The 13054-nt window shown below is 57.1% G+C and overlaps 4 protein-coding genes across 5 annotated transcripts; 2 read left to right on the top strand and 2 right to left on the bottom strand.

The window, feature by feature from the left end:
* Positions 1–241: 241 nt before the first annotated feature.
* Positions 242–1922, top strand: ABB37_02676 (putative Microtubule-associated protein 1A/1B light chain 3; the record flags this gene model as incomplete). The annotated part of the gene is made up of 1 exon (XM_015799762.1): positions 242–1922. Exon 1 carries the CDS (start codon positions 498–500, stop codon positions 1920–1922), a length of 1425 nt encoding a protein of 474 aa, XP_015661364.1. The 5' UTR covers positions 242–497.
* A 728-nt stretch (positions 1923–2650) lies between these two features.
* Positions 2651–5299, top strand: ABB37_02675 (hypothetical protein; the record flags this gene model as incomplete). The annotated part of the gene is made up of 1 exon (XM_015799761.1): positions 2651–5299. Exon 1 carries the CDS (start codon positions 2798–2800, stop codon positions 5297–5299), a length of 2502 nt encoding a protein of 833 aa, XP_015661363.1. The 5' UTR covers positions 2651–2797.
* A 1266-nt stretch (positions 5300–6565) lies between these two features.
* ABB37_02674 (cysteine peptidase A (CPA) (CPA)) lies at positions 6566–8282 on the bottom strand (the record flags this gene model as incomplete). The annotated part of the gene is made up of 1 exon (XM_015799760.1): positions 6566–8282. Exon 1 carries the CDS (start codon positions 8015–8017, stop codon positions 6566–6568), a length of 1452 nt encoding a protein of 483 aa, XP_015661362.1. The 5' UTR covers positions 8018–8282.
* A 492-nt stretch (positions 8283–8774) lies between these two features.
* On the bottom strand, positions 8775–12387 carry ABB37_02673 (putative mitochondrial terminal uridylyltransferase 3, putative (TUT3); the record flags this gene model as incomplete). 2 transcript variants are annotated; one of them, XM_015799758.1, is made up of 1 exon in its annotated part: positions 8775–12387. In XM_015799758.1, the coding sequence occupies exon 1, from the start codon at positions 11835–11837 to the stop codon at positions 8775–8777; it is 3063 nt and encodes a 1020-aa protein (XP_015661360.1). In that variant the 5' UTR covers positions 11838–12387. The 2 variants fall into 2 exon arrangements, with proteins under 2 accessions (XP_015661360.1, XP_015661361.1); XM_015799759.1 differs by having other exon boundaries at positions 8775–12384.
* Positions 12388–13054: the final 667 nt, after the last annotated feature.

Raw genomic sequence — 13054 nt, 5'->3', positions numbered from 1 at the left:
CACAGCTGCTTGCCGGTGAAAAGCTGTATGGCTGCTCTGTCGGGTCTTCTGCTTGTGCAGCGCCATAGAAAACGTGCTGCGTTGAGTGGATGTACTGACGCTCTTTTCATAGATCAAGTGTTTATCTCATTCGTCACCTTCGCCTTCTATCTCTTTCTTCTATTTCGTCTCTTTTTTCTTCTTTTTCTGCGTTTCATTTTTATTCGCTGTGCTCTGTGGCCGGGCGGTGCGCATCTCTGTAGTTCATTCGATTCAAAAAGAACTGCCAGGTTAAAAAAAAGAAAAGCCTTTCACAAGTGTTTTGTCTTCGACTTTTCCCGCTGGCCCTTGACACTTACGGAGCATCGCGTTTGAGGTTCAGTTAGGCGAATGCAAACCCGTTTCTTCACCGCCCGCATCTGACAAGCATCGTCAAGCAGACCACAATAGAAAAACCATTGGGTGTCTTGCTCTTTTTTTTTTTAGCGACAATATATCTTTTTTTTTTTCTGGAAATCATGCGCCGCGGTTCGTCTGCCAGCGTCAGCATGACGTCCTTCAAGGACGTCCGCTCCGAAGCCGAGAGAGCCGTTGATGCGGCGGAAGGGTTGGCGAAAGGCAAAATCCCCCTCATCTGCGAGAGGCGCGGCGATTGCACCCTGCCGGACCTGACGGGCAAAAAGTTTTTAGTCTCGCCGACCATGACGGTTGGCACCTTCACGGAACTGTTGCGGAAGCGCATTGCAGAGGAGGTGGAAGAGCCCTTCTACCTCTTCATCGCAAACGAGGTACTCAAGGCAAGTGGGACGTCGATGAAGGATCTGTACCGTGCCTACAAGGACACCGACAACTTCCTCTACGTGTACTACGGAAACAGCACTACAAGCGACGCGGTGCAGATGGGGTCCTTCAAGAGCTCGCACTCCCCCCTGGAGCGCGCGAGCGAGGCGCAGGAGGCCCTCGCGCAAGGAAAGATTCCGATCATCTGCGAGAAGGCCGAGGGGAGTTCGTTGACGGACCTGGACCAGAAGAAGTACGTGGTGGACGCGACCATGAAAGTGGGCTACTTCTCCGTTCTCATCAAGGAGCGCATTGCGGCACACGTGACGGAACCGTTTTACCTCTTCCTCGGCGAACGCGTGCTGACGGCGAGCGAAATATCGATGCAGCAGCTGTACGACTCGTACAAGGAGAAGGACGGTCTGTTGTACGTGACGTACGACAACACCGCACCGGAGACCGCGGCGCGCGTCGGCGCGTACAGGCTGACGCATGACGTCGTGGAGCGCAAGCAGGAGGCGGCGGAGGCGGCGGCGATGGGCAAGATCCCTATCATCTGCGAGAAGCGCGAAGGCAGCCAGGTCGCTGATCTGGCCAACAAGAAGTTTGTCGTGGCGCCGACCATGACCGTTGGCACGGTGGCGGCGGCGCTGAGCAAGCGCGTTGCCTCCGAATTGGACCAGCGAATTCACCTCTTCATCGGCGACAGCGTCTTGACGGCGTGCTCCATCTCAATCAGCGACCTCTACGACTCCTACAAGGATGCCGAGGACGGTTTGCTGTATGTGTCGTACTCGAACGAGATTCCCCCGCTCACCCCCCAGCTCGGGCAGTACAAGCTGTCCTACACGCACAAGGAGCGGATGCAGGAGGCGGAGAAGGCGCTGTGGCTCGAGAAGGTGCCAATCATCTGCGAAAAGAAGGAGGGGTCGAGCATGCCAGCCATCAATCAGCGAAAGTTCTTCGTGTCGCAGGAGATCACAGTGGGGAAGGTGATGGAGCTGCTGAAGGAGCGGATTGCACAGGAGGTGAGCTCGCCCATTTTCATCTTCGTGCGTGGTGACACCATCACGAACGTCCACGAACCGATCATGGAGGTCTACGAGGGGTACAAGGATACCGACAAGTTTCTCTACGTCACCTATTCTGACACCAACAAATGATTGAATACCCCGTTCCCACCCGACATGCGGTGTGCCTTCACAGAAACGGCTTCATTACGGAAAGAAAACGCATACGTTGTCGTGGGAAGTAGAGCCATATTCGAAAAAAGAAACTCGACCAACTGATTGATGTGGCAAACGCTGAGGAAGACTGTGGAAACGGAGGAAGGACCCACCATTGTTTGGAAGGCACGAATCAAATGAGTCGGCATTCATTTTTTTTCTTCTTCCTCTTCCTCTCTCTTTTAATTTCGCACTGATTTTAAAGTTGTAGCTTTCTTTTTATTTATGATGTCGAAGGAACATGCATTATTTCCTTTATGTTTTATAAGCCATGTTACGATACATCAATTCTCGTCCATTACCATGTTTTTAAAAACATCGGCTTAACTTCAATACGCTTGGCGATGCCTTTTCTAACCTGCAGAGAAAGGAAAAGGGATCAGATGGGAGTTTGTTACTCCGTTTTCTCGCAACGCGTCTTCTGCGGATACATTGGCGCACAAACAGAGATCTTGCCGGAAACGAATGAGCAAGCGCGGTGAGTTCAACGTAAAATGAACCGCCAAGCATTCGTCGCTCCGTGAGTTCTGCCGGATGTGGTGTCTTTACGGTTTTGAGCGAAGCCATCTGTGTTTTCCATTGCTTTTCTTCTCTTCTTTCATCTCTCTCTCTCCCTCTCCTTATTTCTCTCTCGATTTTAACTGTTGCTGCATTTTTTCCCTGCAGCATCTCTTCGCTGTTGTTTTTCGAAGCTGGCCAAGACAGGTTCAGCGCCACTGTTGTCTGTTTCCTTGACCTCTTCCTTTGTTCTAGGTTTTCCCTTTTCATTCTTCTTCCCTCTTTACGAGGAGCTGTGCAGCTTCCTCTCATCGATGCCGAGAACTACCCTTTATCGATATGCTGGACACCAAGGTGTCCGCCGTCTTCTCGCCCTTCTCTTTCAGTGCATCTGCGCCGTGACGTTGTTTTCTACAGCGTGCTACATCGTTGACATTCGCTCGCGCTATCGCCCACCCAGGAAAGATTTTGACGCGCTCACCCAGTACAGCGAACTTCTGTGGAATGCGAGCGGGCTCCCAGTCCCCGCTGTGGCGACTTCGGAGCTGCACCTGCCAGCCTTCCAGGTGCGCGACGGACCGTTTCTGAAGAACTTGAATGCATCCCTTACCCGCACAGGAGGAAGCACCGACGCCGCCCTCACTAACTACAACCTGCAAAAAACGGAGTGCCTGTGGTCGGCGCTGTTCGGCCCTGTTGCCACCACCTCTGCTGCACCAGCACCTTTCATGACCCCTCTTGTTCACCTACACATCTTCTTCCTACACGGCAACGCGGGGAGCCACACTCAAGGAGAGTATTGGACGTGCGCGGTGCAGCACGCCAGTAATTTGTTGGGGGCGAGCATCACCACCTACGCCCTTCAGTGGGCGGAGCAGGCGAACGTGCATCGTGGTCGTTTGGTGGGGCTGCAGGCCGACTACACGGCGGACGTCGTCGAAGCGGCCGTGCGTGGTGCGGTGGACGACGATGGTGTCCGTCATCGCGTGTGGCTTGTGGCGCATTCCATGGGCGGTGTGGTGGCCCGGCTGGCGGCGCAGCTGCTGGATCCGTCGGTTGACCTCGGCGGCATCGTCACCTTCAATTCGCCGCATCTATTTCCTCCGCTGCTGTTGGACGCGCCGATGGCGGATGTGTACCGCGCCCTCACCGTGGCGGAGCAGCCTTCTTCAGCGGGGGAGCTCAAGCACGCTGAAAAGGCCGCCACCCCTGCCGCTGCTGTTTCTGGTGCTGCGTCGCCGGTGCGGCTTTCCAGTGCAACAGTAGTGAAAGCGTGTAGCACATTGACAGATGACTGCCTCCGCCACCGACACCGCCAGAGCCGCGTCCCGCATCTCATTTCCATCACGTCGGGGGAGATGGATCTGCAAATCGAGCCGGCCACCGTCTACCCCTCCCGATGGTCGAGCCGGTACGCCGTCGCGTTCTTCAACACCCTCGACCGCGCCGTCTGCACGCACACCACTTCACATGACGGGATCTTGATGGACCCGTGCGCCGTCACACTGGGTGCCCTGCAGCTTCTCTCTGCCTCTTTTATCCAAGCCAATGATACCGCGATGCCTGCGGAGGCGGAGGAGGTTGATGCGGCGAACGCCAACGCACGTGCGCAGCTGCCCCTGCCACCAGGCATCGTGTCGCGCGTCAGCCTTGTCGGTCAATTGCTGTGGCAGCAGCATATGTGGCCGTGGGCGGTGTCGTCCCTCTACGGTTACGTGCTCCTCGGCGGGCTGTGGCCGCAAGTTGGACAGTCAGCGGAGATGCTGTTGCAGTGGTGGCCTATGAAACGCGGGACGGTGCGTCCTTTAGCGTCCCTGCTGCACCGCATCGTGTCGAGTGAGTTCTCCGTGCCAGTTTTTCTTGTATTCTTTTACGGCTGCACCTCCGTGTACGCGACGCTGACCGAGCTGTACCTTCTGGGCACCAGTCAGCGGGCTTCGTACGGTGCTACGTATCCCTGGCAGTGGGAGACGTATCCGCAGCTACGCCACACATCAGCCAGCGTCGTTGCACCCCTGCAGTTCGTCGTTTTAACCCTTTTCTTTGTGCTAACCTCCGTCGGGCCCGTCACGGTGGGGATCAACGCCGGGATGGCGCTCGTGGTGATGGGCAGTGTGGCGCGCTACATCAAGGCGAGAGTGGGCAGATGCCGACGGGTCTTTGCGACGCCGCGTCGGCGACAGACAGCTGCTGTGCTCCTTCCTGTGCTGCTCGTTAGCCTTTATCTCGTGTTTCTCTCGATGGGCGTCAGCCCCACGGCGCGCGCGATGGCGTGGGTGGCGCTGTTCCTCTTCGTTCCAGACTTTCGCCGGACGCAGGCGAAGCAAGAGGACCGAAGGGTGACCCCTGCAGCAGCAGAGGACGTCGAGTCACCGAACTATGATGCGGACGCCGTGGAAGTTCATTTCCGCGCTGATTTTGTGGTCACAAAGGTCCCTGCAGAGGCGGGGGACTGGCACACGCAGCGCCTGCCTGGGATGCTCTACGCGGCCTTGTATTTGATCCAGCTGCATCCGTTTTTCACTGTCCGCAATGCGCTTGTGTCACACACCTTTGACAGCGCGTCGACCGTGGATGTGCGGATCTTTGTGGTGGAGGGAGAGCTGCTTGTTCTTCTCTGCTGCTGCGCCGCTGCTGCTCCCGTGCTGCCGGTGGGTCGCTATCGCGTAGTAAATTGCTACCTGGGCTTCTCCAGTAGCTTGCTGTCGCTGATCGCCGTCGCGTGGATGGTGGTGCACCCAGTGGAGTCGTTTCAGGTATTGCCGGCGCTGCTCTGGTGCATTCTACGTCTTCTGGTCAGAGCCCTATTTGCCTGAGTTTTCTCCTTTTCGATTCCGCTTCCTCGCGCTCAAAGTCAACCGTTGCAACAACAAACCACACACAAAAGGGAATACTGGTGGGCGATTGGCTTTGCTCGACTTGGCGCCGTCGTGTTGCGCGGGGGGCGTGTGCGCCTTTGCGCTCCCTCGCGGGCGGTTTTGGCCGCGGCTCGGCGGCGTGCTCTCTCCCCCCTCTGTTCCCTTTGCCGGGGCTCGCCGTCTTCGCCCACCGCCGGGGGGCCGGGCCCCCCCCGCCGGCGGGCGGGGACGAGGCGCGCCCTGGCCGGCGGCGCGGGCGCGGGAAAAGGGGAAAACAAAAAGAAAACACAGAGGCGGAAAGGCGGGGCCGAGAAGGCCGCGGGGAGAGGAACAATGGGTAGTAGAGACTCGTTTGCGCAGCTGCGTCGGCCATTTCTGATGTTCAGTGCACCTCTTTGAAGGCTCGAACAAAATACACGTAACATGGAAGCCACAAAAGCCTTGTCGCCCGAGGAAAGACGAGGTTGGCGATTGGGAGGTGGGTTCTCGCTCCGACGCAGCGAAGTGCGCCAGACGCGTGTCGTCAAGCTGGCACGCCCACGCTGGCGGAACGTGGTGTGCTTTCTCATCATAATAATTGTAATCCTTTCCCTTTTTTATACAGTTTTGCAGACGAGACAACACACACTGAAGGTACATACCTTTTTGTTTTTTTCCAGGTGCGAGGAGACCTACACAAGTCGCAGTTGAAGATCGATACGGCGGCCGTTCACACGGGACAGGTGCTCACTGCTCTGACCCCACGCGTGCGACGCAGACCTGCGAAGTCTCCTCCACCCCCACCCACGCACAAAAAGGGTCATACTTTTAATAGTCGCGCACAAAACAAAACAAAAAGCACGTGTACAACCCGGAAAGACGAGATAGTACGTTTATGGTAGGAATAGATAGCAATACCAGAGCAAAGGCAGACGATCACTGGGGACTTAGAGGTGCTGGTGTGGGTTCGTCAAAGCATTTTTTTTTCTCCGTTTATATACGTAGCGTGACGAAGCACTCATGGTAAAAAGAGGAAAGAGAAACGTAGAAACCAGAAAATGGCGTTCGCGAAAAGAGATAAGAAAGGCAGGGGAACCGAAACGTGTGGAGTCATCAAAACGAAACGAACTTCCGCTGGACAGAGTGTATAGGACAACGCAGCGTAAACGCACACGCTTTGTGGAAGACGGTACATCAGAAAGGAAATATAGTTTTTTCTTCAATTTCCAAGGAAGCACTTCGGCTCTAGTGAGCACGGCGTGGCGTGCGCGGCTGGCCAAGGATGTGCGGTCGCACTAGCTCCTCCAGGACAGCGTCGTTCTTCGTATCCACGGCGGTGGTGGCGGCCACGGCGTCGCTGCAGATGTTCTCAAGGTAGCTGAGGTAGCTGTGGATGCACTTACCCACCGGCATGCTCGCGACGTGCGCGGTGCCTGAGCAGTCGTTGGAGGTGAACACCTGCTCCGACACCTCCGTCCCGCTGCACGACAGGATTGCCGAGCCGCCATTCTTCTTCGACGGCACGCACACACCGGTCGGGAACGTGACGTTGCTGCACAGCAGCGTGCACCCGCTGTTGTGGCACTTGCGCTGGATGATGACCTTGCCGTTTGTGGCCTGGGCGGGCGCGGGCGCAGCGGACGCGATGGGCGGGCGCGGTGTAGTCGGTCCGCTCACCTGCGCCGACATGGCGTACTCCTTCATCATGCACTGGTTCGAGCCCTTCTCCAGCCGAATGTAGCCCTTCTCGCCCCACGACGTCCCCCACGAGTTCTTCACGATCCAGTACGGCGGATCGGCGCTGTCGTTGTGGCCGACGAGCAGCACGCCGTGGTTCAGCTGCTGGGAGAAGCAGTTCGACACGACACCGCCAAAGTAGAACTGCCAGGTGGAGGCGTCCACCGCGATGGAGATGGGACCGTGCTGCTCGAGCCACGCCGCGATGGCCGCCTCGTCTTGTGCGATGGCGACGTGGCTGCTGATGGTGGCGCCGACTTTACCGGTGGAGCTGCACGAAGGCACCATGCCGGAGCCGGAGGCGTAGGGGTAGCTCTCCTCCGTCATGACATTCCCGCTGTTGTTGGCGATAATCCAATCCCACGCCTGATCCATAATCCCGCCGTTGCACGCCTCGTCGACGTTGTCGCACGAGACGAGCATCTGCTCCGACAGCGCCGTCAGGGGGTGCCCCGCCGCCGCCCACTGGCCCTCGATGTTGCCGATGGCGGAGAAGGCCCAGCAGGAGCCGCACTGGCCTTGGTTCTTCACCGGCGTCACGGCTCCCTTCTCACGCCAGTCTGACTGCGACGACGATCCGCGTGCGCCTTCGAAAACTTTGGCGCGCGCCCGATGTGCCGGCAGCTGGCGGTCGTAATAGTCAGCGTTGAGGTACTGCTGCGCGAACTCCTCCGGAGTCATGTCAGCGAACTTGCCGGAGACGTCGAAGTGCGCGTGCGGGTTATGCGCGTTGAGAAACACCGTTGACCGAAGGTTTGCCTTGAAGTTGTTGAAGCGTTTTCCTTCAACGGCGCTCTCACCGAAGGCTTTGCCGTTGTCCTTCTTGAACTTCTTGTAACGATCCGCCGCGACCTCGTCGATGAAGCCGTAGAGGCCGTTGGCGAGGGCGGACGGACTGTAGGTCAGCGCGAGCAGCGCCGCCACAATCACCAAGAACATGAACGAGTTGCGGCGCATCATTTTTGAAGCGGTCGGGTTTTCTTTTCTGAGATCAAGAGGAAGCTGTGCGAGAGAGACAGAGGAAGCGAGATACGTCAGCAGGGCACAGACAACAGAAAGATAAGATAAAAGCGAAGAAAGTGAGCAAGGGAATTTCTTTTTCCTTTCTTTCTTTAATACGCGGCAGAAGATCAGCGTGTGTATTTGAAAAGCAGAAACAGTAGAGAAAAAAAGGGAATCACAAAGCAAGATAAAAGGAGAGGAAATAAAAGATACAGCAATCACTGTAGGTGTTCGGGGGTGGCGGAGGTGGTGGTGAAAGGTAGCAGCGGGAGACGGAAGAGGCGAGAAGGAAAGGCGATTCAGTTGTGCACCAAAAGGAGACGCTTCTTTTTGAAGTCCATGACGCGTAGTGAACGCGTCGAGCAACGAAGAGGAGAAACACGACCAACCCAGCACCGACGTCTGTCAAACAGATGCTCTCCGTACCGACAGGTAAGTTCAATGGGTCAGCTAGATGGACCTTCATTCATGACAAACCACCGTGTGGCACGCTGTGGAAGCGCACGCTAGCTATAGAGAGAGGGAAAATTAAAAAGCACTGTAATCAATCACATGGGCGTGTCCGATGTAAAGGGCTAACGAGATGTGCGAAGCAAACAGACATCAGCTTGAAAACTGCCTCTCAATAGAAACTATGAGGCTCGAGAAAGGCACGGCAAAAACAGAAGAAACTGATTAAAAAAAAAACGGCCGCACACACACTACTCCTTGCTATTCAATAGCGACTCCAGCATTTGGCGCAGTAAAAGCCGGCATCACGCTCGGGGAGGTTGGAGGGGAATATCTCCACTCTTGTCTTCCCGCACTCACCACAGGTCCCGATTTTCTTCGCCGCCGGATTCATCTTCAAGGGCGGCGGGACGGCCACAACAGGCTTCGCACCAAACCGCGCACTATCCTTCTTCGCTTCCTTGCCATCCCGCTGCGCTGGGCGAGCTGCCGGGAAGTGGGGCAGAGCGGAGGGCGCCGCCGCTCCCGTTGCTGCTTCTAATGCTGTTCCTCCCCTCGCCGTCGCCGTCACCATCGGCGTGTCCGGCGCGCTCCCGTCAGCGCCGACAATGTGGAGAAGCAGCGGCGAGGGGAGGAACACCGTCACATCTTGATGCCTTTGAAGCTGCACATAATCGGAGCTCACGACGGTGGCGAAGAAGAGCACTTCCTCGTAGCCGGGCAGCGCCATCGCCGTAAAGCGCAGGCGGCCCATCAAGTGCTCGAAGAGACGGTGACGATCGTCCACCGTCGCGCCCGCCCCGGCGTCGAGCTGCACCGCCTCTCCTTCTTCGTGCAGACGTGTCACCTCCCACGCGACATCTTCGAGGCACTGCAAAAAGACTTCACGCGCGTGGTACGAGCTGAAGAGGCGGTGCGTCTGCAGGGTGTAGAAGCAGTGCGGGAACGCGGACTCCTTGGCAGACTTGGGCATCACCATGCCCACCACCCCGCAACTGGGCGTGGCTGCCTGCTGCCTTGCATTGGCCTCCTCTTTCTGCTTCGCAAACCCGCGCTTGACTTCCAAGTATTGGTTGCGCGCCTTGGTGAGGCGAACCTCGCGCTGTCGCTTCGGCGCACCCACCGCCACAAGCTGGCCGAAAAGGGACTGACTGGTTTCGCACGCCCGCGGCGGCTGCAGCTGCACTCGTCGCTCACTTCTTTCTCTATCGCTCCCGGCACCCCTGCCCGCCGGCAGCGGATCGGTGCAGAGCAGCCCCCACTCCCCGTGCGCCGTCGGGTCCTCCGGTGGGACGTACAGGTTCGCGCGGCGGTCGTGCTTGCGGTGGTTAGACACGTCCAGCCCGATTTGCTCCTTGTCGTACCATAAGTCTGAGAGACGGTTGCCCAGCTCGTAGGCGGCGAGAAGGTAGACCGGGTCTTCGCCAGGAAAGTCCTCGTCCTCTCGGCAGAGGCACTCATCGAGGTCGCCAACAGCGGAGTCCGCGTCCTCGGCGTCGAGGAGGAGGTAATCGAACAGCCGCACCCGCAGCACGTCGCTAGCGCGCTTCCGCGGCACGTCGAGCAGGCACATCAGCTGCGCCGTCCCTTTCCCACACCGCGCGTACGCCAGGCGAAACTGCAGCCGCGTCCACGCCGCCTTGTCCTCCGTCAGGTGGCGGCCCAAATCCAAGTCGTCCTCATACACGTCCTCAATCGAGAAGATGTGATAGCAGCGGTCGCGCAGCAGCAGGCTGAGGGTGTCATCGAAGAGCCAGTTTAAGTCCCGCTTGGTGCGCACCTCCGCGCTGCCCCGGCACGGCTGGCGGATCGACACCACCTGGGTTGCCCAGTCAAACTCTTCGCCGTAAAAGTAGAAAAAGTCGCGCAGGAGAGCACCGAGGCGGATGGTGCGTGCCGCGTCGGCGTCAGCGTCGCCCAGCGCCGGCCACAGCGGCATGTACGGCACCTCCATCTGTTTCTCCGGGTCGGGCAGGATTGGAACATCGGCCGGGGCCACAAAGGCAGCCGCCCCGCGGCGTAGCAGAAAGTACACCCACAGGACCGAGACGGCGTAGGAGGTCAGGAAGCCGACACGTGAGTTGTTGATGCCGCACGCCTTACTCCACTTCTTCAGAAACACGTTGCCTACGCGAAACACCTCGTCCTGCTCCATGTACCGCCGCAGCAGCCAGCTGTTGCGAATACCGTGAAAGCGGCAGGACAGGTCGAAGTCGACGGCGAAGATCTCCGGCGTGCGACGCTGCTGCAGCCACTCCTTCCGCACCCCCGGGATGCGCTCGCGCCGACTCATCAAGTGCACCGCGTCGCAGCCGTCCGGTACGGCCAGGACAAGCTGACGCCCGCGCTTGCTCCAACCGTCGTCCTGCACCACTCGTGCGTTGTACGTGGAGAGCAGCGTGTGCAGGCGGCCACGGCAAAATTCCTCTTCGCTGTTGAAGCGTTCAAAGCTGACACGGATGAGGTGGTCTTGACGCATGGCTCGCAGTTTCAGCGGCTCGTGCGTCGGCCGCTTGCGCCGCACTACGGGGATGCGGGTGTGCAGGACGGGGTCTAACTCCTCAAAACGGAAGCCGGCGTCACGCAGGCGGGCGGTCAAGCTGCGGATAATTCCCTTCTCCCGCTCAGGGGACAGTACTTGCCCGCTGAGATTATTGGGGGCCACCTGTTCCACAGGGATTGCCAGTGCCGCATCCGTCGTAGCGGCGCCAGCGTCCGTGATGCTATCACTGACCTCATCTTCAATTACTGGAACCCCCGCTGCGTCTCCGTCCGCCTGTCGGTCATCCGTCTCTTCCTCGCCCGCGTCCTCACTCGCCTCGACAATGACGGTTTGCCCACTCCGCGGAGGGGTGTAGAACCACGTCGGTTCGATAAAGGCGAAGTCGCCATCTCCCACGCCGTCCCACGAACCCATCGACACGACGCTGCCAAAGGCGTACACGCATCCGTGGCTGCTTTGTATTCCGTCCGTCAAGCGTTGAAGCTGCATCTGCGCACGCTGCATTACCTGAAAAGCCTCCGCCCCACGATCCGCATTCTGCGACGCTGACATGGCAAAGACGCCGATGGCGTGCAGATCCGCATCGTCTGACCTTCTTTTTGAGGGTGGGGCAAGGGGTACGCGGAGCATCGTGTAGATGTGCTGGAGGTGTCGGTGCTCCGTTGCCACGTGCGTCACCTCATCATCGACGATCTGGTTGCACAGGGAGCACTTTACGTAGCCCATTGTGGTGGACGTGGGGGTGGGCTTCGGCTCGGTGCTGCCGATGGCCGACTTCTCTTCGAAGGCTGCGACTGCTTCGTGTTTTTCCACGCTGTCCGTCATTGGAGACCGTGATGGGTTCCTTTCAGACGAGTTCGTAAACAACGTCAGAAACACGTACACACAGACACACACGCTAAGTGGATGAAAGAGATCGGTCGGCTCTCTCTCTATACCAAGCGTATAATAACAATAGTAGTATTAAGAGAGCGCAGACGGAAGATAAAAATGATCGGCAGGGCGAGTGGCAACGCAGAGAAACACAGCAAGTTCCAAGTTGTAGCCGCGTGCTGTCTGGGGAAAGTTCCACCAGCTGCTAAAGAGGTAAGCCGAAAAAAAAAGATAATTTCAAGTGTTACAAGAACAAATTTTTCCTAATGTACGCACGCTGTCAAGTTTTGAAGTGCGCGTGGGTGCGTGCGTCTGGAGACGATGGGCTTTTGCTTCTACTTTCTTCTTGCTTAAAAGGGAGGAGAGACGAACAACACTTCTCGAAGACGACTGCAAACGGCTGCTTCGGAACTGCGTGACACACACACGAGTTGTTACTACGCCCCGCCGCGCCTGTGTGAGCTGATGTGTGCAGTTTCAGATGCTGAATGATACAGCTACTTTTGCAAACGAGGTGGTGGTGGTGAGGCAGCATACAGCAATCAACAAAAGGAAGTAGAGGGAGGGAGGGTGGGAGAAGAAGCACAACCTACAAAACCGATGTTGAAAGGGGAAGAAACTGCGCGTGTCCGCTGTTTACTTGTGCCATTTTTCTTACAGGTCCAACACACGGAGCTGAAAAGCCGATAGAAAGTACGCAGGGCTCTCAATATATATATCTATATCTACACAAACGAACACAACGGAGGACTACACGCAATGTTGAAGAGTGCCCTCCCCACTATCCCCATTGTGCAGCAACACATGTCCCCATCGCGTAGAAATGCACCACTAATTTGCTTCAAGAGGCGCACACATCGGTTTTCTGTTTATACGTTTTCTTCAGCATTTCTCTTTTTTCTTCACTCCGCCCCATCGGTGTGTTTCTGTTTATAATGTAAAACAAACAAACAGAAAAAACCGTACAAACAAATACTTCTTTGGTCTGCCGTTGTCTCGTGATTCTCCCGCCATAACTCTCTTGCCGCGCGCGCTTAACTAGATCACTCGCCCTTTATATTTGCTTTGAACCCCCTTTTTCACATGGGCTCATATTGCTGCACGCATACACACACACACAGCCGTTGACACAGCCAGTGAAAAAGCGTGTGACGACGCGGTCAGAATGA

This window comes from Leptomonas pyrrhocoris, assembly GCF_001293395.1.
Source record: "Leptomonas pyrrhocoris isolate H10 chromosome Unknown, whole genome shotgun sequence".
In the NCBI taxonomy this organism is placed as follows: domain Eukaryota; phylum Euglenozoa; class Kinetoplastea; order Trypanosomatida; family Trypanosomatidae; genus Leptomonas; species Leptomonas pyrrhocoris.
The sequence above is the reverse complement of the archived record's forward strand: the minus strand, read 5'-3'. Positions and strand labels throughout refer to the sequence as shown.